Genomic DNA, 23746 nt, shown 5'->3' on the forward strand with positions numbered 1-23746 from the left:
TTTATTTATCTGCTGCAGCAATATATAAGTGGCAGATACGACTTTCCATATCCAGTCTTACCAGATGTTCTGAAATAGTACTGACCATTTTTTTCTGATCTGATTTGATGTTTAGTGGATGAGCATGAGACCACAGATAAATGTGCATATTCACACACATCCTCTGTGGTGGGAGTATTTTTAGCCAAGCCAAAGCATCAACTTCCACTTTCTTTCCATTAAGCTTAGAGGGCTTACAAGTCGAAACTTTTCATCTGACACTGAGAAAGTTGGGACCATGGATTCTGAAAGCATATACATTAACCTTCCAAAGAGAAAACCACTGCCAAAGCCATCAGGTGAGTATAGGAGTCCCTAGATTCTTTTACCTTCTCTTTGCTCCAATTCTTGGCAAACCAAAATCCCATCTCCTGAGTTCTCTCCCAAGGCTCTTCTGTCACAAAGGTTCCATAGGAGAACAAGAAGCAAAGGAAGAGAGGTTAATCCCCTGGTAACCTATGGACTCTTCTGAGAATCATATTTTCTTGATTATATCTATAAATTAAAGGAAATTTTAATGGTTAGATAAATTTTTCTTAATTTCTGAATCTATCCATGGAGAAATTAGGTTAAGAACCCTTTGATCCTGTCCCCAACCCTCATTTGACAGATAAAGACATTGATACCTATGGAAATGAAATGCCCAATATCTCATAGGTAACATGGCTAAAATTCAGCCTAGGCTATTGAAATCTAAATCCTGGGTTCTTTCTAATTCTCTTTTGGTCCTTCCCCTTCCTCCTCTTTCTCAATGGTCAAAAAGCCTTGCTTTTATCCAAACCACACTAAAACATATCCAAACAAACTAAACAATTATTTAAACAAATTTCCTTTTTATTATGTATTCTTCATGAATGTAACATTTATTATTTTCCTTTCCTGCATTATTAGCTAAACTGATAGGTTTGAGATGGTATTTGAGTTGTTTTAATTTGCATTTTTCTAATTGATGATTTAGAGCATTTTTTCAAATGACTATAGTTTTGATTTCTGCATTTGAGAACTGCCTGTACTTGCCCTTTCACCATTTATCAATTGGAGAATGACTTGTATTCTTACAAATTTGAATCAATTCTCTCGATAGATAGATAGATAGATAGATAGATAGATAGATAGATAGATAGATAGATAGATATTTCTGCCATACTGGGTTTTTTTTCAGTTTTCCCAATAGTTTTTTTTTGTCAAATAGTAAGTTCTGGACACAAAATCTGGGGTCTTTGGGTTTATCAAACACTAGATTACTATGGTCATTTATTACTGAATCCTGTGTACCTAATCTATTCCACTAATCCACCATTCTATTTCTTAGCTAGTACTAGATAATTTTGATAATTATCACTTTATAATAAATTTTGAGATCTGGTACAACGAGGCCATATTTCTCACTTCCTTCATGATTGTTTTCATTAATTCCATTGATATTCTTTACCTTTTGTTCTTCCAGATGTATTTTGTTGATTTTTTCTAGCTTAATAAAACAATTTTGCATAGTTTGATTAGTAAGTCATTGAATAAGAAATTAATTTAAGGAGAATTGTCATCTTTATTATAATGACTTTACTGACCCCTGAGCAATTAATATTTCCCAGTTATTTAGTTCTGCTTTTATTTGTGTAAAAAAGTATTTGGCAATTTATAGTTCCTGGATTTGCCTTGGAAGATCGACTTCCATGTATTTTATATTGCCTACAATTATTTCAAATGGAATTTCTCTTTCTATCTTTTATGTTAGACTTTGTTGGTAATACATAGAATGTCAGTTTATTCTACTTCCTGTAACTTTGCTAAGGTTATTGTTTCAACTAGTTCTTTAGTTGATTCTCTGGGATTCTCTAACCATATCATCATATCATCTGTAAATAGTGAGAGTTTTGTTCCCTCATTGCTTATTCTAATTCCTTCAATTTCTTTTTCTTCCCTAATTGCTGTAGCTAACACTTCTAGAACTGTACTGAAAACTCATAGTGATAACAAGCATCCTTGCTTTCTCCTTGATCTCATTGGGAAGGATTCTAGCCTATCTCCATTACAGATAATGCTTGATAATAGTTTTAAATAAATACTAGTTATCATTTTAAGGAAAGCTCTATTTATTCCTGTGCTTTCTAGTGTTTTTAATAGGAATATTGCATTTTGTCAAAAACATTTTCCTGCATCTGTTGGGATAATCATGTGATTTCTATAGGTTTTGATATTGATGTGGTCAATTATACTGATAGTTTTCTTATTATATAATGAGCTTGCAATTCTAGTAAAAATCTCACCTGGTCACAGTCTATGATCCTAGTGATATAGTGCTGTACTTTAAATTGTTTGCTAATATTTTATTTAAAATTTTTGCATCAAAATTCCTTATGGAAATTGGTCTATAATTTTCTTCTCTGTTTTGGCTCTGGTTTAGTTATCAGCACCAAATTTGTGTAATGAAAGGAATTTGATAGGACTTTATTTCCCCAAATAGTTTATATAGTAGGGAATTAATTGTTCTTTAAATGTTTGGTAGAATTCACTTGTGAATCCATCTGGCCTCTAAGGAATTTTTCCTTAGAGGATTCATTAATGGCTTATTTAATTTTTATAATTTATTTTATTTTTAATTTATGGACTAAAACAAGCATTTCTATAACAATACTTGTAAAAGATTATTGAACATGAAACTGCAGGTTTACTATGCATAATTTGCTATTCCTTTCAAATATACAAGAAAATTATCATGTAATTTTTCCTCCCCCCCCAACTCTAAAGATGGCCATTAGACACAAATAAGTTTGTGTGTGTGTGTGTGTGTGTGTGTGTGTGTGTGTGTGTGTGTGTGGTACATATGAAAGATTATTCTTACATAGTTATAGTTATCAATTCTTTCTTTGGATACAGATCCTTAATAGTTCATTTGGGTTTTTATAATAGCCAAAATAACTTATTCACTCTTCTTAAATTCACTTAATTTCACTTCTTGAAACATTATTGCTGACTCCTGGCCAAGATGGTAGAGAGAAGACAGGCACTGTGCTAAGTGTTCCTGGTTTCCCTCAAAAATAACATGAAAGAAACCTCTTCACAGAAATTCGAATGACAAAACTCAGAAAGAGAAGCTAGGAGAAGAATCCCTACTAACAAGGTCTGTCTCAGGGGACCATGGGTGAACTGGGAGAAGAGAGCACAGGGACAGCAACAGGGGGAAGTCAGAGCACTGGCATTAACCACAGAGACTTTGGTGAGTGGCAGGTGCAAGAACCAACTTTAGCTGTGGAGTCTTTGGCCAAGGGTAGAGGAGCTATGGGAAGGTGAGTTCCAGCACAGAGTTTCAGAGTAGGCATGGGGAACAACCAGCTGGCCAGGGACCTGAGCTCCATATTTTCAACAGAGCCCTCTCCCCAGTACAAACAGTAAACAACCCCCACCCCCTCAGACATGGGCAAAAGAATTCATTCAGCTGAAAGGGAGATGAACTCCCTACCCCAGGGCCCAGCCCATTGTTCAAGGTCAACTCAGACCCTGCTGCTGAGGGCCTCAGTCACTCCAGAGAAAGCAACCAGCACCTCCTACCGACCAGCCCTTGGAATTACTAAGCCAAGTGAACAAAAGCCTAGTCTAGGATTTTCAAAAGCAAACCTCTGAGAGCCAGCCCCCCCAAAACAAGACCCTAGAAAGATAAAGAAAGGCCATAGGAAAGGGGGCCCATGGAGAAATACTTAGAAGAAATAGATTCTAACCCAGAGAGATCTAGCACTTCTGAGGTGAATATGAATTGGTTTCTAGCCCAGAACAACTTCCTTGAAGAAATTAGGAAGTAGTTTAAAAATCAATTGGAAAGGGGAGGCTAGGTGGTGCAGTGGATAGAGCACTGGCCCTGGAGTCAGGAGTACCTGAGTTCAGATCTGGGCTCAGACACTTAATAATTACCTAGCTGTGTGGCCTTGGGCAAGTCACTTAACCCCATTGCCTTGCTAAAAACCTAAAAAAAATCAATTGGAAAAATTGAGAAACAAAACTCAAGAGAAAATTAACATCTCACAACATGAAAACAAATCTTTGGAAAATACAATTGGACAAATACAAAATGAGAATAATTCTCTCAGATCCTCAACTGGGCAAATGCAAAAAGAAAATGATTCTCTCAAAATTGCACTTGAGCAAATGGAAAACTCCTCAAAAATAGAATTGACCAAATGGAAAAGGAATTGCAAAAGGTAAATGAAGAAAATTCTTCTCTAAAAAAAATGAAATCTTAATGGTGGAAACTAATGACTTCATGAGACAACAAGATTCTGTTAAACAAAACCAAAAGATTGAAAACATAGAATAAAATGTAAAATACCTCATCAGCAAAACCACTGACCTCAAGAATCAATCAAGAAGGGACAATTTGAGAATTATAGGCCTTCCTGAAAACATTGAAGAGAAAAAAAGCCTGGACTTAATATTACGGGATTTAGTGATGGAAAATTGCCCTAACATCATGGAACCAGAGGGCAAAGTAGTTATTGAAAGAATAAATCGATTCCCTCCAGAAAGAGATCCTAAAATGAAAACACCAAGGAATGTTGTAGCCAAATTCTAGAACTATAAAATAAAAGAGAAAATCCTGCAAGCAGCTAGAAAGAAACAATTTAAATACCAAGGAGTCACAGAAAGGATTATGCAGGACCTGGCTGCATCAAGTGATCAAGGGCCTGGAATGCAATATTCTGAAGAGCAAGGGAGCTTGGAATGCAGCCAAGAATCCACTATCTGGCAAAGCTGAGCCTTCTCTTCCAGGGGAAAAGATGAACATTTAACAAAATGGGACACTTCCAATATCTCTTGATGAAAAGACCAAAGCTAAATAGAAAATTTGGAGATCAAACAGGAAGCTCAATAGACACTTGAAAAGGTTAAAAAAAAGGTAAAGAAAAAAACTGCTATCCAATAAGATGAAACTGTGTATATCCCTACCTGGGAGAAAGAGTCTCATAACTCTTGAGAAATGGAACTCTATTAGAGAGAATATACTTAGCCAGAAGTGACTGTCATTTATGACTTATCTGTTAGACTGTTATTCAATAAGATGAAACTGGCTGAATCCCTACCTGGGAGAAAGACTCTAATAACTCTCAAGAATTGTAACCCTATTAGAGAGAATATATTTAGCCAGAACTTATGGACAGTCATAACTTTTCTGTGACTTAGATAGAATGATTTAAAAACAATAACTCCTTAAAAGGGGGGCCAGTAAGGAGACAGGAAGATGGAAGAGATAAAATGGGGTAAATCTTATTGCATTAAGAGGTACAAAAGATCTATTGTAATAGAGGGGAAGAAGGAAGGAGGTGAGAACCACCTGAATCTTCATCTCAACAGACTTGGCTTAAAGTTAACTTACACACACTCAGTTAAGAAACTTATCTTACCTTTCGAGTATTAAAAGGGGAAAAAGGGAGGGGGGATGGGAAGAGGAGAAAATGGGGAGCTAACAGAAGGAAGGGAAGGAGGAAGGGGAAAAGGGGAAGGGGAAAGAAAGGGGAGGGGGTTATATAGGAGGGCAAAAATACTGAAGGTGGCGGTATTCAAAAACAAAATATTGAGGAATATGGATAAAGGGGAAAAGGGGGATACAAACAGAGGGAAAATAGCATGGAAGGCAATAAAGAGTTAGTAATTATAACTTTGAATGTGAATGGGATGAACTTTCCCTTAAAACATAAGCAAATAGCAGAATGGATTAAAAACCAGAATCCTACAATATGCTGCTTACAAGAAACTCATTTGAAGCAGAGAGATACATATAGAATAAAGGTAAAAGGTTGGAACAAAATATATTTTTCTTCAGTGTAAGTGAAAAAAGCAGGGGTAGCAATCCTTATCTCAGACAAAGTAGTTGCTAAAATAGATAGCATTAAAAGAGATAAGGAAGAAAATATATCCTCCTAAAAGGTACCATAGAAAATAAAGTGATTTCAATACTAAATATGTATGCACCCAATGGTATAGCATTTAAATTCTTAGAGGAGAAAATGAAAGAGATACAGGAAGACATAGACAGCAAAACTCTACTAGTAGGAGACCTCAACCTTCCACTTTAAAATTTAGTTAAATCTAATCATAAAATAAACAAGAAGAAAGTTAAGGAGGTAAATAGATTGTTAGAAAACCTAGATATGAGTACTGGCCCTGGAGTCAGGAATACCTGAGTTCAAATCCAGCCTCAGACACTTAATCATTACCTAGCTATGTGGCCTTGGGCAAGCCACTTAACCCCATTGCCTTGCAAAAACCTAAAAAAAAAACCTAGATATGATAGACTAATGGAGGAAGTTGAATGGGGATCAAAAGGAATATACTTTTTTTTCTGCAGTACATGGCACTTACACAAAAATTGACCCTATACTAGGGCATAAAAAACTAATAATAAATTGCAGAAAGGCAGAAATTGTGAATACATATTTTTCAGGTCATAATGCAATAAAAATCATGTGCAATGTTGGACCAGGGAGATATAGACCCAGAACTAACTGGAAACTAACATCATTTTAAAGAATGAGTGGATCAAGCAACAAATTATAGAAAGAATTATTTCATCCTAAATAATGACAATAATGAAACAAAATCCCAAAACCTATGGGATGCACTCAAGGCAGCTGTCAGGGGTTAGATTCTATCTTTAAATGCTCACACGAATAAATTAGAGAAAGAGGAAATCAATAAACTAAATATGCAACTAAAAAATTAGAGAAAGAACAAATTAAAATCCCCCAATTAAATACCAAATTAAATATTCTGAAAATTAAAGGAGAAATTAATAAAATTAAAGCAAGAAAACTATTGAACTAATAAATAAAACCAAGAGCTGGTTTTATGAAAAAAAATAAAATTGATAGACCTCTGGTCAATTTAATTAAAAAAAAGAAAGAAGAAAACCAAATTACTAGTATCATAAATGAAAAAGGTGAACTCACCACCAATGAAGAGGAAATTAAAGTAATAATTCAGAATTATTTTGCCCAACTCTATGCCAATAATTTGACAATCTAAGTGAAATGGAGGAATATTTAAAAATATAAATTGCCCAGATTAAATGAAGAGGAAATTAAAAACTGAAATAACCCTATCTTAGAAAAAGAAATTCAATGAGCAATTATTGAACTCCTTAAGAAAAAAATCTCCAGGGCTAGATGGATTCACAAGGGAATTCTATCAAACTTTTAAGGAACAATTGGTTCCAATTGTATGTAAACTCTTTGGAAAAATAGATGAAGGTGAAACTCTGCCTAACTCTTTCTATGACACCAATATGGTGCTGATACCTAAACCAGGAAGAGTTAAAACAGAGAAAGAAAATTATAGACCTATCTCCCTGATGAATATAGATGCAAAAATCTTTAATAAAATCTTAGCAAAAGGATGACAAGTTCTAGGATAATACATTATGCTCAAGTAGGATTTATTCCAGGAATGCAGGGTTGGTTCAATATTAGGAAAACTGTTAGTATACTCAATTATATCAATAGAAAAATCTATCAGAAAATCATATGATTATATCAATAGATGCTGAAAAAGCTTTTGACAAAATACAGCATCCATTCCTATTAAAAACACTAGAGAGTGAAGGAATAAATGGATTGTTCCTTAGAATAATAAGCAGTATCTATCTGAAACCATCAACAAGCATTATCTCCAATGGGCTAGAGGCATTCCCAATAAGATCAGGGGTGAAACAAGGATGCTCATTATCACCCTTCCACTATTCAATATCCTATTAGAAATGTTAGCTTCAGCAATAAGAGAAGAAACAGAAATTGAAGGAATTAGAATTGGGAAGGAAGAGATAAAACTCTCACTCTTTGCAGATGACATGATGGTATACCTAGAGAATCCCAAAAAATCATCTAAAAAACTACTAGAAATAATTAGCAACTTTAACAAGGTCTCAGGATATAAAATAAACTCTCATAAATCCTCAACATTTCTATATATGACTAGCAAATTACAGCAGAAAAAGCTAGAAAGAGAAACCCCATTCAAAGTAACCTCAGACAATATAAAATACCTGGGAGTCTACCTGCCAAGCTAGACTCAAAAACTTTTTGAAAACCATTACAAGACACTTCACACACAAATAAAATCAGATTTAAATAACTGGACAGACATCAACCACTCATAGGTCCAGCTAATATAATAAAAATGACAATTCTACCAAAACTAAACTACCTGTTTAGTGCCCTCCCAATCAAAATTCTAAAAAATTACTTTAATGAGTTAGAAAAAATGTAAGTAAATTCATATGGAGAAATAAAAAGTCAAGAATTTCAAAGGATTCAATGGGGGAAAAAGTGCAAAAGAAGGTGGCTTAGTCTTACCAGATATAAAAGTATATTATAAATCATCAGTCATCAAAACTGTCTGGTATGGCTAAGAAATAGAGTGGTGAACCAGTGGAATAGACTAGGTGCAATACAAGAAATGATTATAGTAATCTGCTGTTTGATAAACCCAAAGAGTCCAGCTATTGGGATAAAAACTCTTCGATAAAAACTGTTGGGGAAAATTAGAAGTTAATATGGGAGAAACTTGGATTAGACCAACACCTCACACCCTATACCAAGATAAGATCAAAATGGATACAGGATTTAGACATAAAAAACAATATTATAAGCAAGCTAGGAGATCAAGGAATAGTTTACCTGTCAGATCTATGGAAAGGGAAGCATTTTATGGCCAAAGAAGAGATAGAGAACATCATTAAAAACAAACTAGATAATTTGATTACACTAAATTAGAAAGCTTTTGCACAGACAAAACCACTGTAACCAGGATCAATAGAAATGTAGTAAATTGGGAAACAATTTTTACAACTAGTATTTCTGACAAAGGACTCATTTCTAAAAATATACAGAGAACTGAGTCAAATTTTTTTTAAAAAGCCATTCCCCAATTGACAAATGATCAAAGGATATGCAAAGGCAATTTACAGATGAGGAAATAAAAGCAATCCATAGTCGTATGAAAAATTGCTCTAAATCACTACTTATTACAGAAATACAAATTAAAGCATCTCTGAGGTACCACCTCACACCTCTCAGACTGGCCAATATTACCAGAAAAGACAATAATTAATGTTGGAATGGATGTGAGAAATCTGGGACACTAATACATTGTTAGTGGAGCTGTTAACTCATCCAACTTTTCTGGAGAACATTTTGGAATTATGCCTGAAGGATAACAAAAATGTGCATACCCTTTGATCCATCAATACCACTACTGTGTCTGTACCCTGAAGAGATGATGAAAAAGGGTACAAACATCACTTGTACAAAATATTCATAGCAGTCTTGTTTGTGGTGACAAAGAATTGGAAATTAAGTAAATGTCCTTCAATTAGGGAATGACTTAACAAACTGTGGTATATGTATGTCATGGAACACTATTGTTCTATTAGAAACCAGGAGGGATGGGAATTCAGGGAATCATGGAAGGATTTGCATGAACTGATGTTGAGCAAGATGAGCAGAATCAGAAAAACATTGTACACCCTAACAGCAACATGGGGGTGATGATCAACCTTGATGAACTTGCTCATTCCATCATTGCAACAATCAGGGACAATTTGGAGCTGTCTTCGATGGAGAATACCATCTGTATACAGAGAAAGAAATGTGGAGTTTGATCAAAGACCAAAGAATAATACCTTCAATTTAGAAAAAAAATTATGTAATTTTACTACTCATATTTTATTTTTCTTCTTTAAGGATATGATTTCTCTCTCATCACATTCAACTTAGAGCAATGTATACAATGGAAACAATGTAAAGACTAACAGAATGCCTTCTGTGGGGAGTGGGGGAAGGGAAGCAAGAATGGGGGAAATTGTAAAACTCAAAATAAATAAAATCTTTCTTTTAAAAAAATCATTGCTATTATTAAATATGATACAATTTCAATTTAGTTAAATTCACTTCTTAAAACATTATTGCTATTATTAAAGTCAATTTTCTCTTGGTTCTGCTCATGTCACTTTTCCTTATTTCATGCAAGTCTCTTAATGTTTTTCTAAGATCTTTGAATTCATCATGTCTTACAGCACAATAATATTATATCATATTTACCCTCACTTTCCATCTCACCCCCTCCACTTTCCCCTCACATTCCATCTGACCTTCCTATTTTCTATCTCACCCTCCCATTTTCTATCTCATCCCCCTCACTTTCCATCTCACCCTCCCCCCCAAGGAAATGGGGAGTGATTTATAAAGTCAGAAGTTTTCATAGAAGTAGCTCATTATGGCCAAGTGCCTTAATTGTGAAATAGGGCACAAACAACAATGATTAACTCATTAGTTTAACTCTTCATTATCATAAAATTTTTCCTTCATCATTCTTCCCTCAAATAGTTGACCTAAATTCACTTGGGGTTTAGGACAAAGATCTTATCTTCTGAAACTGCTTCCTGATAGAAGGGACAGTGTGTCTTATTTGAGGGGGTGTTGAGATGTAGTCAACCTCCTCACTCCAGGGCTGGTGCTCTCTCTCTGTCTCTCTGTCTCTCTGTCTCTCTGTCTCTCTGTCTCTCTCTCTATCTATCTATCTATCTATCTATCTATCTATCTATCTATCTATCTCTCTCTGGTTGCTAACTGAAATGCAATGCTTATGACCTGGAAGAGACAAATCTTACAAAGAATTTAAATAGACTGGAATAAAAAATGAACAAGAGAAAATAATTTCAGGAAAAGGGGGATAAAATTATCACTAGACTTCAGGTATCTTTATTGCATTCTTTCAACATACCTAGTATCAGCTTTATAGTTGATAGTTCACTGATAGGATGTGTGTTTGAATTGGAACAATCCCAGAAGGGACAGGGGAAACATCACATTTTTGGGTTTTTTTTCATATATTCTATCCAAGAAGCAATATTTTGGATTTATTTTCCTTAAGAGGAGGTATTACCAACAAAAAGTAGAAAAGTTGTCTCACAGCAGCCTTCCTTAGGAAATTGCTTTAGATCAATGGAAATTTGACTGTGGATGCTCACATTTCTCTCATCTTGGTCAATTAAGTTATTAGTATTTCCTCAAGAGACTTAATTATTTTTTCTTCATTTCCTTAATCACTCTAATTTATTCCATAAATTTATTTCATATCAATATGGATCTAGAGCTGGACCAATCTCTCACTAGGATTATAGAGATAGATAGTATGTATGATAATCACAAGATCTATATTCAAATTTCCAGGAGTATACAAAGAGTTTCAAAAATATGATCAGGCAGTAATGTTATTATGAATATAATTACAAATATAAAAGAACTATGGAACTATCTGATCCAACTTCCCATTTAACAAGTGAGGAAAGTGAAGCCTAAAGATAAAAAATTAGTTGTTCAAGATTAACTTAGGGGAGGCTAGGTGGCGCAGTAGATAGAGCACCAACCCTGGAGTCAGGAGTACCTGAGGTCAAATCCAGCCTCAGATACTTAATAATGACCTAGCTGTGTAGCCTTGGCAAGCCACTTAACCCCATTCCCTCGCAAAAACCTTAAAAAAAAAAAAAAGAATAACTTAGAAATCAAAGAATCATGAAAATTCAGATCTTCTGACTCTTGGCAATAGCTTCACTATATCTTTAATATCTTTAATTCCTCCAAATAATCCAGTCTTATTTTTTAAATGGACATCAATCAAATATGTTATGCAAATTATTTATTCTTGAAACCAAAAAAGTGTATATCTAAACTTAATGTAATTCAAAAGTACCATCCTTTATGTCAACATTATAAGTACTCAGTTATTGATTTTGGTTATTATACATCAAGATCATAGCTGGCTCTAAGGATGCGCTATTTCCCACAACAAGCTATTTCTGTCAAGACTCCTGCCTTCAAAAGTCACTCCCTATTTCCTCCTCCAGGGAGGGAGAATTCCAATAGGAACTCTGTTCATGCTTTTGAAGGAAATAAACCTAATTTTATATCCCTTATAACTCATTGTCTCATGAATTTTTCACTAAGACTCAACCTAAACTTCATCATTTGGTTCCCTGACCAAGAAAGAGCATCAGCTCTGAAGCCAGAAGACCTTAGTATGTGGTAAGCTTGAGTTGTAAGAGATTCCACAGAATGAGGTCTGTACCACTAATTTAGGCCATAACATCATGGGGAAGTTTACCTCAATATTTAGGTACCTTCCTTTAGGCTATCAGTGAAATTTATACTAGACAAGGGAAATGAACAATCCATTCAATCTGATCTTCTCGATGACCCCTTTCTCTACACCCATAAAGCTTCAGTTCCTCCTAGTTTTCCTAGTCTACTAACTTGCTCAGATGAAATGCTTCTGGATGATTCATTTACATTTGCATCCTCTGTCAATGGATACTCTTAACTGCCCTAATAAAAAAAAAATACAGTTCTTAAGAGTTACAAGTAGTATCTTCCCATGTAGGGATGTAAGCAATTTGATTTATTAAATAATTTATGCTTCTCTTTCTTTCTTGTTTACCTTTTTATGTTTCTTTTAAATCTTGTATTTGAAAATCAATTTTTTCTTTAATACTGGTCTTTACATCAGGAACATTTAAAAGTGCTCTTTTTTCATTAAATATCCATTTTTCCATTAGAAGATAATGCTCTTTTGCTGTATAGTTGATTCTTGGTTGTAATTCAAACTTCTTTACCTCTGAATTTTTCCAGTCCTCTGATCCTTTAAGGTAGAAGTTAAATCCTGTATAATTCTGATTTCACAGTATGAGGTCTGTACCATGGTAGTAAGCCTGAATTCTCTGTTTGCATTTTTTTCTCCTTGACTAGAGAGTTCTGGAATTTGGGTATAATATTATTTCATTTTGTAATCTCAGAAGGTGATCAATGAATTCTTTTAATTACCATTTTACTCCCAGTTCGAAGATATCAGGGCAGTTTTTCTAGATAGTTTCCTTTTTGTTTGTTTGTTTGTTTTTTAGTTTTTTGCAAGGCTAATGGGGTTAAGTGGCTTGCCCAAGGCCATACAACTAGGTAATTATTAAGTGTCTGAGACCAGGTTTGAAGTCAGGTACTCCTGACTCCAGGGCCAGTGCTCTATCCACTGCTCCACCTAGCATAGTTTCTTGAAAGATGCCACATAGATTCTTTTTCTTAATCATGACTTTCAGGTAATTCAATAATTCTTAAATTATCTTCTTTGGATCTAAAATAGAAAAATCTAGATCAGTTATTTTCCATTGAGATAGTTCATATTTTCTTCTATTTTTTCATTCTTTTAATTTGGTTTAACTGACTGATTCTTGATGCCTTATGGAGCTATTAGTTTCTTCTTACCTAACTCTAATTTTTAAGTAAGCATTTTCTTCAAGAGATTTTTGCCCTTCCTTTTCCATTTGGAGTTGTTTTCTTCAGTGAATTTTTTGTATATAGTTTTCTATTTTTTTTAACTTCTTTACCAAACCATTAGCTCTCATTTCTTTTGTCAATTTTTGTTCTACTTCTTTTTGATTTTTTAAAAGATTTTGAGCTTGTCCAGGAGGTCTTTTGGAAACTGAGATCCATTTATATTTCTCTTTGAGGCTTTGCATGTAGGTGTTTTGACATTGTTGCCCTCTTTGGATTTTTGTTTTGATCTTTCCTGTTGCCATTGCAGCTTTCTGTGGTCAGGGATTTTTGTTTATTTGTTTGGTTTGCTCATTCTCCAACCTATTTCATGACTTTTAAAGTTTATCTCTAGTCCTGGGACACAGGGGGCATTGTCCCAATCTTCTTGCATCAGGGTCCAAGGGCCTGACAACTGGCTTGTTGCATTGTAAGCTGGAGGTCCTACAGCTGACCCACTATGTTGTAGGATTGCTGAGCCAGGGCCCAGAATTTTAGTTGGTGATCTGTGCTGAGGTCAGAGTCTCCTGCTGCCTTATCCATATACCACCTGCACTGTTCTGAACTCCTCTTCTATCCAAGTAAGACCTTTCCTCCAGACTTTCAAAGTTATTTTGACCTGGAAATTATTTCTCTCCATCCTTTTATGGGTTTTGTTGCTCCAGAATTCATTTTTTAGATCTGACTTAAAGTTGTTTCAAGGAAAACTTAGGAGAACTCAAGCAACTTCTTGACTTTTCTTCATCATCTTTACTTTGCCTCATAAGCAATATTTTTTAAATGCTTTGCAAATCTTAATACTAATACTATATATCTTTCAAATACTAATATTCCATACCTATAATTTCCCTTTAATTCTGTCCTTATTTATTTTATTCAAGCAAAAGGCTATTATATTGTTAAAATTCTCTATTTTCTATGTCCTTCATCCCTTATGGTATTTTTTATTATTTTTTTATCCCTTATGTTTTCTATAAAAATTGCTTTGTAATAAATCCTTTTATTAATCTTCTTAAGGGAGGTTGAGGTGGTGGGGTGGGGAGGTGAACCTTCCACTGAGAAGTCCTTCTCACCATTGTATATTCAGACTTGAAGATGATTCATGAGCATAGTCTTATTTTGTAAAGAAACAATATTTTATTTTTTCTCAATTACATATGAAAAAAGTTTTTAACTTTCTTTTCTGTAGATATTTTATTTTAAAATTAAATACAAATTAATAAAAGAAAAAAGCAAATGTTGCCATGTACATAGCCAACCATAAGAGAGGATTCAACATAAAACCACATATTTCCATTTCAAGGAAACCTATATCATAAATACTATACATCGCTTTAAAACTGCCCAATTTTTCTTTGCTTCCCTATTGGATCTCTTTTGTTCTCTACTATACACTTTTTTTGGGGGGGTTTTCAAGGCAATGGGGTTAAGTGACTTGCCCAAGGTCACACAGCTAGGTAATTATTATTAAGTGTCTGAGGTCGTATTTGAACTCAGGTCCTCCTGACTCCAGGGCCAGTGCTCTATCCACTGCACCACCTAGCCACCCTACTGTACACTTTTTACTTTACTTTTTTTCCCCTTCCCTCCCCTTTCATCCTAAAGAAGACTACAATTAAGTGTGGAGATATCTGTGTGGATATGGATACACATACACATATATATGTATATCTACAAACATACACAGACATATGAGTGAATGTATAAATGAATATATATATAAATTTTTTATATACCATATCATGCTTATTTCCACTTGTCATTTGTCATCATTCTGAAGGTAGATAGCATCTTCTTCCATAGGTCCAAGTCTTACCATGTTTTTCTAAATCAATCTGTTCATCATTTCCTATATCAGAGTAATGTTCCAACCCTATCACATCCTATCTGAGATATTGTCTATGAAGACATTTCCCTAGTTTTTTGCATTCATTCTATTCTTGTAAATCATAAAATCCCCTTCCTCCCAGAACAGTTATGGAGATCAAATGAGATAACTTTGCAAATCTTAAAGCATTGTAAAAATGTTAATGTTGTTAACAGCCACAATAATCTATTTTTGATGATTAGAAATAAGTTTTTTCATTTAGATAGGACTTATGTGGCCACTGCAGGCAGACATGTTTAACCAAAAATAATTAGATTTTCAGATGTGAACATATATTTAGAAAGAGGGAGAAAAACAAAGAGGAAGTAAGATATCATGGGAAAGGATGTAAGAAAAATAAAAAGGATGAGATGAAATGAAGAGGGAATAGAAAAAGACTTGGCAACTATTATAACTCTCAATCTCTCTTCAGTCTTCTCTAAATCTATGAAGGGGCAGCCAAGAGTCCAGTCAGCTCCAATAAAGACAAAGAACCTGTTCTGAACTTTGGAATCTATTTTGACGCAGTGTATAGTGCGCCTGCCCTAGAATCAAGAGGACCTGACTTCAAATCTGACCTCAGACACTTTACATTACTAGTTATGTGATTTGGGGCAAGTCACTTAACCCTGATTGCCTCACATCCAGGGCCATCTCCAATTATCCTAATTCATAGCTGACCACTAGAGACAGATGACTCCAGAATAGGAAGTGAGGCTGGTGACCAGGCACAGCACCCCCTCACTCAAATCCACTTCATGTGCTTGTCATGGTATTACCTCCCTGATATCATACTCTTTTTCTTTTTCTTTTTCTTGCAAGGCAAACGGGGTTAAGTGGCTTGCCCAAGGCCACACAGCTATGTAATTATTAAGTGTCTGAGACCAGATTTGAACCCAGGTACTCCTGACTCCAGGGCTGGTGCTTTATCCACTGTGCCACCTAGCTGCCCCTCCATCATGCTCTTTTGCAAGAATGAGGGATATCAAGCATCATCACCCCAGAACCACTCATGGACACTTTCCTTTCCTCCCCAAATATAGAGCCAAAGGCAGAGATACCACCAGTCTACAAGAATCTCAGGATCCTTTATGCCATCCTCATCTTCCTTGTTCTGTTGGTGGTGGCTTTTGTGACAGCTATAACTATTCTGCGTAAGTCCCCGGGGTGGGGGTGGGGGGCTAGGTTCCAAACCCCTGCTTCTGGTCAAGCAAAATAGAAGAGGAAATGTCTGACCAGTGATGCTTCCAAATGACTGAAAATAATCTAGGTCACTCTCCCCACCCCCAATAAAGAATTTAGGATTGTTGTTATTTTCAAGATGTTGGAGGTGACTGTCATTTCTATGACAGCACGCAGTCATCATTACTGTCAGGAAATAGAAAAAGAGAGTTTGTCAGAGATCCCAGATTAAAATCCAGATTCTGCTATTTATCACTTGTGTTATTTTAGGTAAATCATTTAACTTCCCTTTGCCTCAGTTTCCTTTTTTATAAAATGAGTGGGTTGTGCACCATTCGTCCCCTCCAATCCCTTTCAGATCTAAATCTATGCTCCTCTGTTGCCATGATCATCAACAATCAGGTCAATGAGCCCTTAGTTTGGGTCCTAGTCTTCCCTTTCTGACTTTTCTCAGGAACTGGAAGATGGTCTTGGGAGTCTGCCTTGCACCTACTGCATCTTGCCCTTTTTTGTTCAAGATTTAGGTTCATGGAAAAATGCATGCCTAAGTGTCTCTGGGAAAGCAGAGCCCAACAGCACCACTGAAAACTCAACCTTGGCTGTGACAATGGTAAAGAGCCCTCTGGAGATACTCAATGCTTCCTATCAGGAACTTCATTATAAATATTGTAAGTTTCGTGACTATCTGGGTAAGTTCAATCCTTTGGGGATCCTACGCTGATCTGAGGTAGACTCTTCCTTTGGAACCTCTCTGGGATTGAGGCATAAATCCAATAACTATTCTAATAATACCTAATCCAATGAGATAGTTTAGTCTTCTCCATGCCGGCATGTAAGAAGTGGCACCTAGTACCATTAGGTGACCCACCTTCACCAACCTTCAATTACATTAAGTTCTTTGACAAAAGTTTCAAATCTCTGTCTTCTTCCTGCTATCCCCAGAACACTTTTCTACCCATATATGTGCCTTTCTCTGGGATTACCCAACCTCCCCCAGCTAAGGGGCTCATCTGGCAGCTTGGTCTCAGGTCTTCTTTGAACTTCTCTTGTCTTCCCCATTTGTGATCTGTTGATTTTTGTTGACCACTGTGAGTCCCCACTGTCATCATCTTTTTATAAATCCTATGTCAAGTGGATCTGAATATTTCCTAGGTTGTTCCTCCAGATGTTGGGTCTTCAGGGAGGGACATTCAAAAACATGGTTCAGATGCCCTTAGGCAATTGCTTTCCAGCCAAGTTCTGATTGGCCACAATATATGTGGCACTCAACTCTGACTCAAATAAAGAGGGTATAAATCTTATATGACTCTAGTCTGAGAGCCTGGAGCTGCCACTGACATCCCAAAAGCAAACCACAAGTGTCTGATTTTCTTCTCCTAGAGGACTCCTGTTATTTGTCTCCAAAATCTCAATGTCCTTGTAAGACTCCTGGATTCCCAAGTCCCATTTGGCTACAATGGTTCTATCCTTCCCTTGAGCCACATCTCTCAGAGTCCCACCACTTCTGAAGACATATAGGTCTCACTCAAGTGTTCAAGAATTCCTGAAGCTTTGTGGGTGACCTCAGCTATTCTCCTGGGCTTCCTCCTTCTCTATCTTATAGAAGTTAATAGTCTGGAGTCTGGGAACTTTTTTTTTAATTTCTTAGGTGTATTTAACTATAATTAGTTTCTTTGTAACCTTATGTGATTTACTTAATCCATTAAAAGACATTATTCTGAAAAGAAATCCACAGGCTTCCCTAGTCTGACCAAAGGAATCCATGACCTAGAAAGATTCAGAACCTCTGGAAGCTCCTATTCACATGTTGTCTCTCTTTGACTATTAAGGGACCATCGTCAAACTCTCATCTGAAGGCTGGAGGATGAATGATGAGAATTTCTACTATTTTTCCAGTGAAAAAAAGTCCTGGGCAGAGGCTCAGCAGTTTTGTGTGTCTAAGGACTCCAATCTGACCTCCGTGACCTCAGAGAAGGAACAGGTTTGTGATGCACGTGCATGCACACAACACACATGCTCACATACTCACACATGTCCATCCATATACATGCCTGCACATAGACACACAACATAAATAACAGGTCATGAGGGAGAGGAAGTGTAGAGGAGCAAAGTCTTTTTTTCATACTAGAGTTCCCATAAGGAAAAACGGTGGGTCATTCCAGAGCTACACACACACACAGTGATCAGCTTCACTTTCCCTTCCTGAGTCTTCAAAGTCCATTAGCAAGACAAAAGTCAAGACCAAAAAGGCAAAAATCTCTGCCCTTGAGTTGGTTATATTCTATTGGAAAAGACAAATGTGTACACTTGTGGGTCTATATAAAATGAATGCAAGGCAACCATGTTGCAGAGGGACAAGAGGCACCAGCAGCAACTTAGAGGATGAGAAATGGATACATCTAGGAGCTGAGTTTTGAGGGGAAAAGAATTTATCGAATTGGAGGTAACAAGAGATACATCTCCATCATTAGAGATAATCTGTACAAAGACACGGAGATGAGATAGAATTAAGAAGAAAAGTTTGGCCAAACCATAGAGGGTGAGAAGGAAGATATACCTAATCATCCTGGGAAAGTAGATTGTGGCCAGGCTGTTCAGGGCTTTCTGCACTAAACACAGGTACCTGGTTTCGATCCTTTATGTAAAAAGGAAGCTATTGGAGTTTATTGATCAAGGGGGTGACTTAGCCAGATATGCACTGAAGAAATCTGGCTGCTTTGGGAAGGATGGATTGGAGAAGCAAGAGACTTGAGGAAGGGATACCAATTAAAAGGCTACTGCAATAGTTCAGAAGAAAAGGAATGAGGGTCTGAAACAGTCAATTGAGTGAAAAGAAGGCAATGATATCAAGAAATGTTGGGAAATAGAAGCAAGACTTGCAAACTGAATGGATACTTGGGGTTGAGGGTGAGAGATCAAGGATTAGTCTAAAGTTACAAATGTGGATGACTGAAAAAAAAGTCATCTAGTAAGTCCAACTGATATCTTAACAAGAATCCTCTCTTGACTACTGACAAATGGTCATCCAGGCTTCAGTTGAAATCAATTCCTCCCCCACCTCAGAAGGCAGCCCTTTCTACTTTGGGATGACTCCCATTGTTGGAAAAACTCTCAAGTTTTTCTTGACATCAAACCTAAAACCATCCCTCTGCTACTTCCTGATTTCTTCCATTCCACCTTTTGGGTCTAAGCTGAACAAATCTAGCCTATTTTCCAACCCCACATATATCCCACTTGCCAGTTCTGTGACCATGAGACTATCCCTCAAACTCTGACTTTCAGTTGTCTCAGTTCAAAAATGGAAAAAAATTCTCCATATATAGCATCTGCTTTGCAGGATAGTTGCCTGATTCAAATGGGTTAATATATGTAAAATACTTTGTAAATTTTAAGGAGTATATAAATATTCAATATTATTATTATTATTAATGTTAATTGAAGATAGAAGTCATATTTCCATGAATATGGAAATGTCTTTTCCAGACAAAATACCTTCAATTTCTTCAACCAATCATAAAATGACATGAACCCAAAGCTTTTCACCATCCCAACAGTCCTCTTCTTAGGTATTCTACAACTGTACATTAATGTTCTCCTTAAACTGTGGTGCCTGGAACTAAATACAATGTCCTCTTATGGTTTCTGACTTGAACCTAATGCAATGAAATTATAACTAACCCTGGACATCATATCTTCCTTAAAGCAACCCCAAATTGCATCTGTTTTTCCACTATTGAGTCATACAGTTGAGTCATTGAGTTTGCAGTCTGCTAGAACCCTCAGATCTTTTCCAATGATCTGTCCAGTTATACTTGCCCATATTTATATAGGTGATTTTTCGAACCCATATGAAGACTTAACATTTACCTCTTTTTATCGAATGAGATTCAATCCAATGTTCTAGCTCTTCAAGAGGTTTTTGGAAATTGAGTCTATTCCTCCCAGTTCCGGAGCTGCTGAAAATCTCATAAACATACCATCTAAGCCTATAGCCAAATCCTGATAAAATGGATAAACAGTATAAAACCAAACATAGGTCCCTGAGGTTCTCACTAGACATCTCCTTCCAAGTTAAAAAATAAATCAGTAATGATTATTCTTTGGGTCTTATCATTCAACCAGTTCTAACACAATTCCAATACAACTCAAAGATATTTTATCTAGCTTTCATTCCTCTATCTTGTCCATTAAAATAGCGAAGGAAGTTTTGCTAAAAATCCAGGTCAGTTGTGATGGAAAATGCCATCCATATCCAAAGAAAGAATTATGGAGTCTGAATGAAGATCAAAGTAGAATATATATTCAGTGTTTTGTTTGTTAGGGGGATTTTCCTTTCTCGTGATTTTTCTCTTTTGATCTGATTCTCCTTTCACATGACTAATATGGAAATAAGCATAACATGGTTGTGCGTGTACAACATATCAGATTGCTTGCTCTCTCAGAGATGGGGGGAGATATTAGGAGGAAAAAATTTTTTAAAAAGTTAGTGTTGGAAGGGGTGGCTAGGTGGCATAGTAAATAAAGCACCAGCCTTGGAGTCAGGAGTACCTGGGTTCAAATCCAGTCTCAGACACTTAATAATTACCTAGCTGCAAGGCCTTGGGCAAGCCACTTAACCCCATTTGCCTTGCAAAAATGTAAAAAAAAAAGTTAATGTCAGAAAATATATATATATATATATATATATATATATATATATATATATATATACAATTGATTTTAAAAACTATTAAAGAAAAATAAAACAAATAAAAATTCAAATAAATTACCCCTAAAGCAATCCCCTGTTCTACCAGTCAATCTAGCACCTGTAAGCCATCTCCATGTAATAATGGGAGCCCCAACCTTCACCTCCATTGGAAAGAAAAGATCCCACTCTCAAAATGGATGCACTTTCTCCTTATCTTGTACAGTTTCATTTCCTAGACACCTCCATGTAGTGTTGCCAGTCAAGTACCTCCACCGTTTTCCAGTTCCACAAAGGATATGCCAATCAATTGCTCGTTGATACCTAGCACCTTTCCTTGGTCCAAAGAACTGCTCCTGGACCATTGTGCCCTTTACTGGTGTTGTCTTTCCCCTTAGAATGCAAGTTACTTGAGAGCAGGGATTTAAATTTGTGTCTTGTGTGCTTAGCATTTTTTCTGAGACTAGAAAGCGCTTAATAAATGGTGTGTGTTTTTAAAAAAAAAAAAAACATTCTGTATAATAAACTTGCCAAAAAAGGAAATAATCTGGTTTTGTTCCCATCATGATAGGTAGTTTGAAAATTCACTGGCACCCTAGGATTTCTAATGCAGAAGGACAATTATTCCCCTCTTAGCCCTGAGAACAATTTGGGAACAATTTAGGAGAACAATTTGGGAACAATCTGGAAGCAATTGAACTAGAAGGCATATATGAGTCATACCCTCGGAGTTCTTAAAGAGATACATACTGTGTTTGAGACACTGAAAGAAAAGAGTAGAGACCCTGAGAACTGAGCAGCAGGAACAATGAAGGACAGCCTTCCTGGCTCGACAAAGAATTCATGAAAGAGAAAGAATCGGGGACATGGAAAAAAGCATAACAAGTAAAAATGACAGGACTGATTGAAAGCAGAAAATAAAAGAACTGAGCTACAACAGAGAAAGAAGAGCTCAGAGAGGGTAACTGGTGCCCTGCAGACTCCTAGGAACAGAAAATTCAGACTGAAATGACTGGTTATACAGAGCTCTTTTAGAACTAAGGGAAGTTATAAAGGTAGGTCTGGGTTTTCCTCAACTTTTCTTCCTTATTCCTCTTCAATTACAGATGCTGTAATATTTTCTTCTTGTTTCTTTTACCTGAACATTTCCTGTATCTCCATTTTTACCTCAAACGTAAAGAAACATGAAGCACCTACAATGTACCACCCATTGTCCCAAGTGCTGGACATACAAAGATAAAAGATAGTCCCTGCCTTCAAGCCCACAAGCTAATGGGTGAAGCTAACAAATAAAAAGAAACTAAAAAAAGGGGGGGAGGGAGGATACCTACCTGAAGGCAGGATGAATCCTTCAGCCAAATGGGAATTTATGAGATGGCTGCCCAGGGAACCCTTCCTTGTATGGGGATATGAAAGGAGCTGTCCACTGTCAGCCTTCCACCAATCAGAAGGAAGGACTCCTGGGGTGGGGGTGGGGGGTAATGAGGAGCTGTAAATCTCAGGGTGGACATGATCTTGCAGTATGGTGAAATAGAAAAAAAGTCTGATGAGGTTCTGAGAGGACCAGAAGTTAGCTAGAGACAAACAAATTCAAAGTACAGAGACAAACCTATGTCTGGATGTTGTAATTGGGGACTCAGTTACTGTGATAGGACACAATTTTTTGTCTGTTATAAACTGCATAAAGCAGCAAAGGAGGGAACTGCATAGATCCAAGGGGCCATTAGCTTTCCCTTTGACTAAAAAGGTGAACTAATTTTTTAACAGGATGTAGTTGATTAAATCTCCCAAGATGATTGGATCAGAGTCATAATAAGCATCAGTCAGCTACTGGTTTATGACATGAAACTTTGCCAACTCTTTGCTTTTTTTAATAGACATTCACTAACTATCACTTTAACTAAACTTTCTAGAATGTTGCCAAGAATTGAGATCAGGCTCACTGGTCTAGACTCCCCATATTCTACAGTAGAGTTATGGAAAATTATGGGCCCTGGTATCCTCTCCAAATCATGGGGTTACAGAAAACGTTGGAACACTTGCAAGTGACGTCCATTTTCCTGACAAGACAGATACAAACAACAAGGTGGCTCACAACACAAAAATGATGCAGACAGTTTTAACAGAGTAAATAATTATTATTAACTGGTTTTACTAAGACACACAAGTTATCCAGGAGAATGCAGAGCCAAATTCAATAGGAACATGGTCACTGGAGGCCAATGAACAAATGTACGATTAAAAAGGAGAGCCTTACCAGAGTGATACAGGGTCAAGGAAGAGGCTTTGGAGTTTTCCTCACAAAGAACTTTGATAAAATAATATCCCTACTAGATCTGGATCCCAAAGGGGTCAAATAAAAGGGGGAAAGCCCCACATGTAGAAGAATGTTTATAGCAACTTTTTTGTCGTGGCAAAGATTTGGACATCGAGGGCTGCCTATCAATTGAGGAATGACAACGAATTGAAGTACATGAATGCTAAAGAGTACTATTGTTCCATAGGAAATCATGAGCAGGGAGATTTCAAGAAAGCCTGGAAAGATTTGTATGAACTGATGCTGAGTGAAGTGGGCAGAATCAGGAGAGCACTGCACAGTCACAACAATATTGTGGGGATGATCAC

General features: G+C 36.3%; 1 protein-coding gene across 2 annotated transcripts in view; it reads left to right on the forward strand.

The window, feature by feature from the left end:
- Positions 1-228: 228 nt before the first annotated feature.
- The window catches only part of LOC141512811 (C-type lectin domain family 4 member F-like), a 28029-nt gene continuing 4511 nt past the window's right edge, over positions 229-23746 (forward strand). Inside the window, exons 1-4 of one of the 2 annotated variants that reach the window (XM_074222074.1) lie at positions 229-338; positions 16293-16403; positions 16950-17099; positions 18261-18412. In XM_074222074.1, the coding sequence (XP_074078175.1) occupies positions 278-338; positions 16293-16403; positions 16950-17099; positions 18261-18412 (474 nt within the window). In that variant the 5' untranslated portion in view covers positions 229-277. The remainder of the gene's footprint in view (positions 339-16292; positions 16404-16949; positions 17100-18260; positions 18413-23746) is intronic. The other variant, XM_074222085.1, reaches the window with a different exon arrangement.

The sequence above is a fragment of the Macrotis lagotis genome, chromosome 1 (genome assembly GCF_037893015.1).
Source record: "Macrotis lagotis isolate mMagLag1 chromosome 1, bilby.v1.9.chrom.fasta, whole genome shotgun sequence".
In the NCBI taxonomy this organism is placed as follows: domain Eukaryota; kingdom Metazoa; phylum Chordata; class Mammalia; order Peramelemorphia; family Peramelidae; genus Macrotis; species Macrotis lagotis.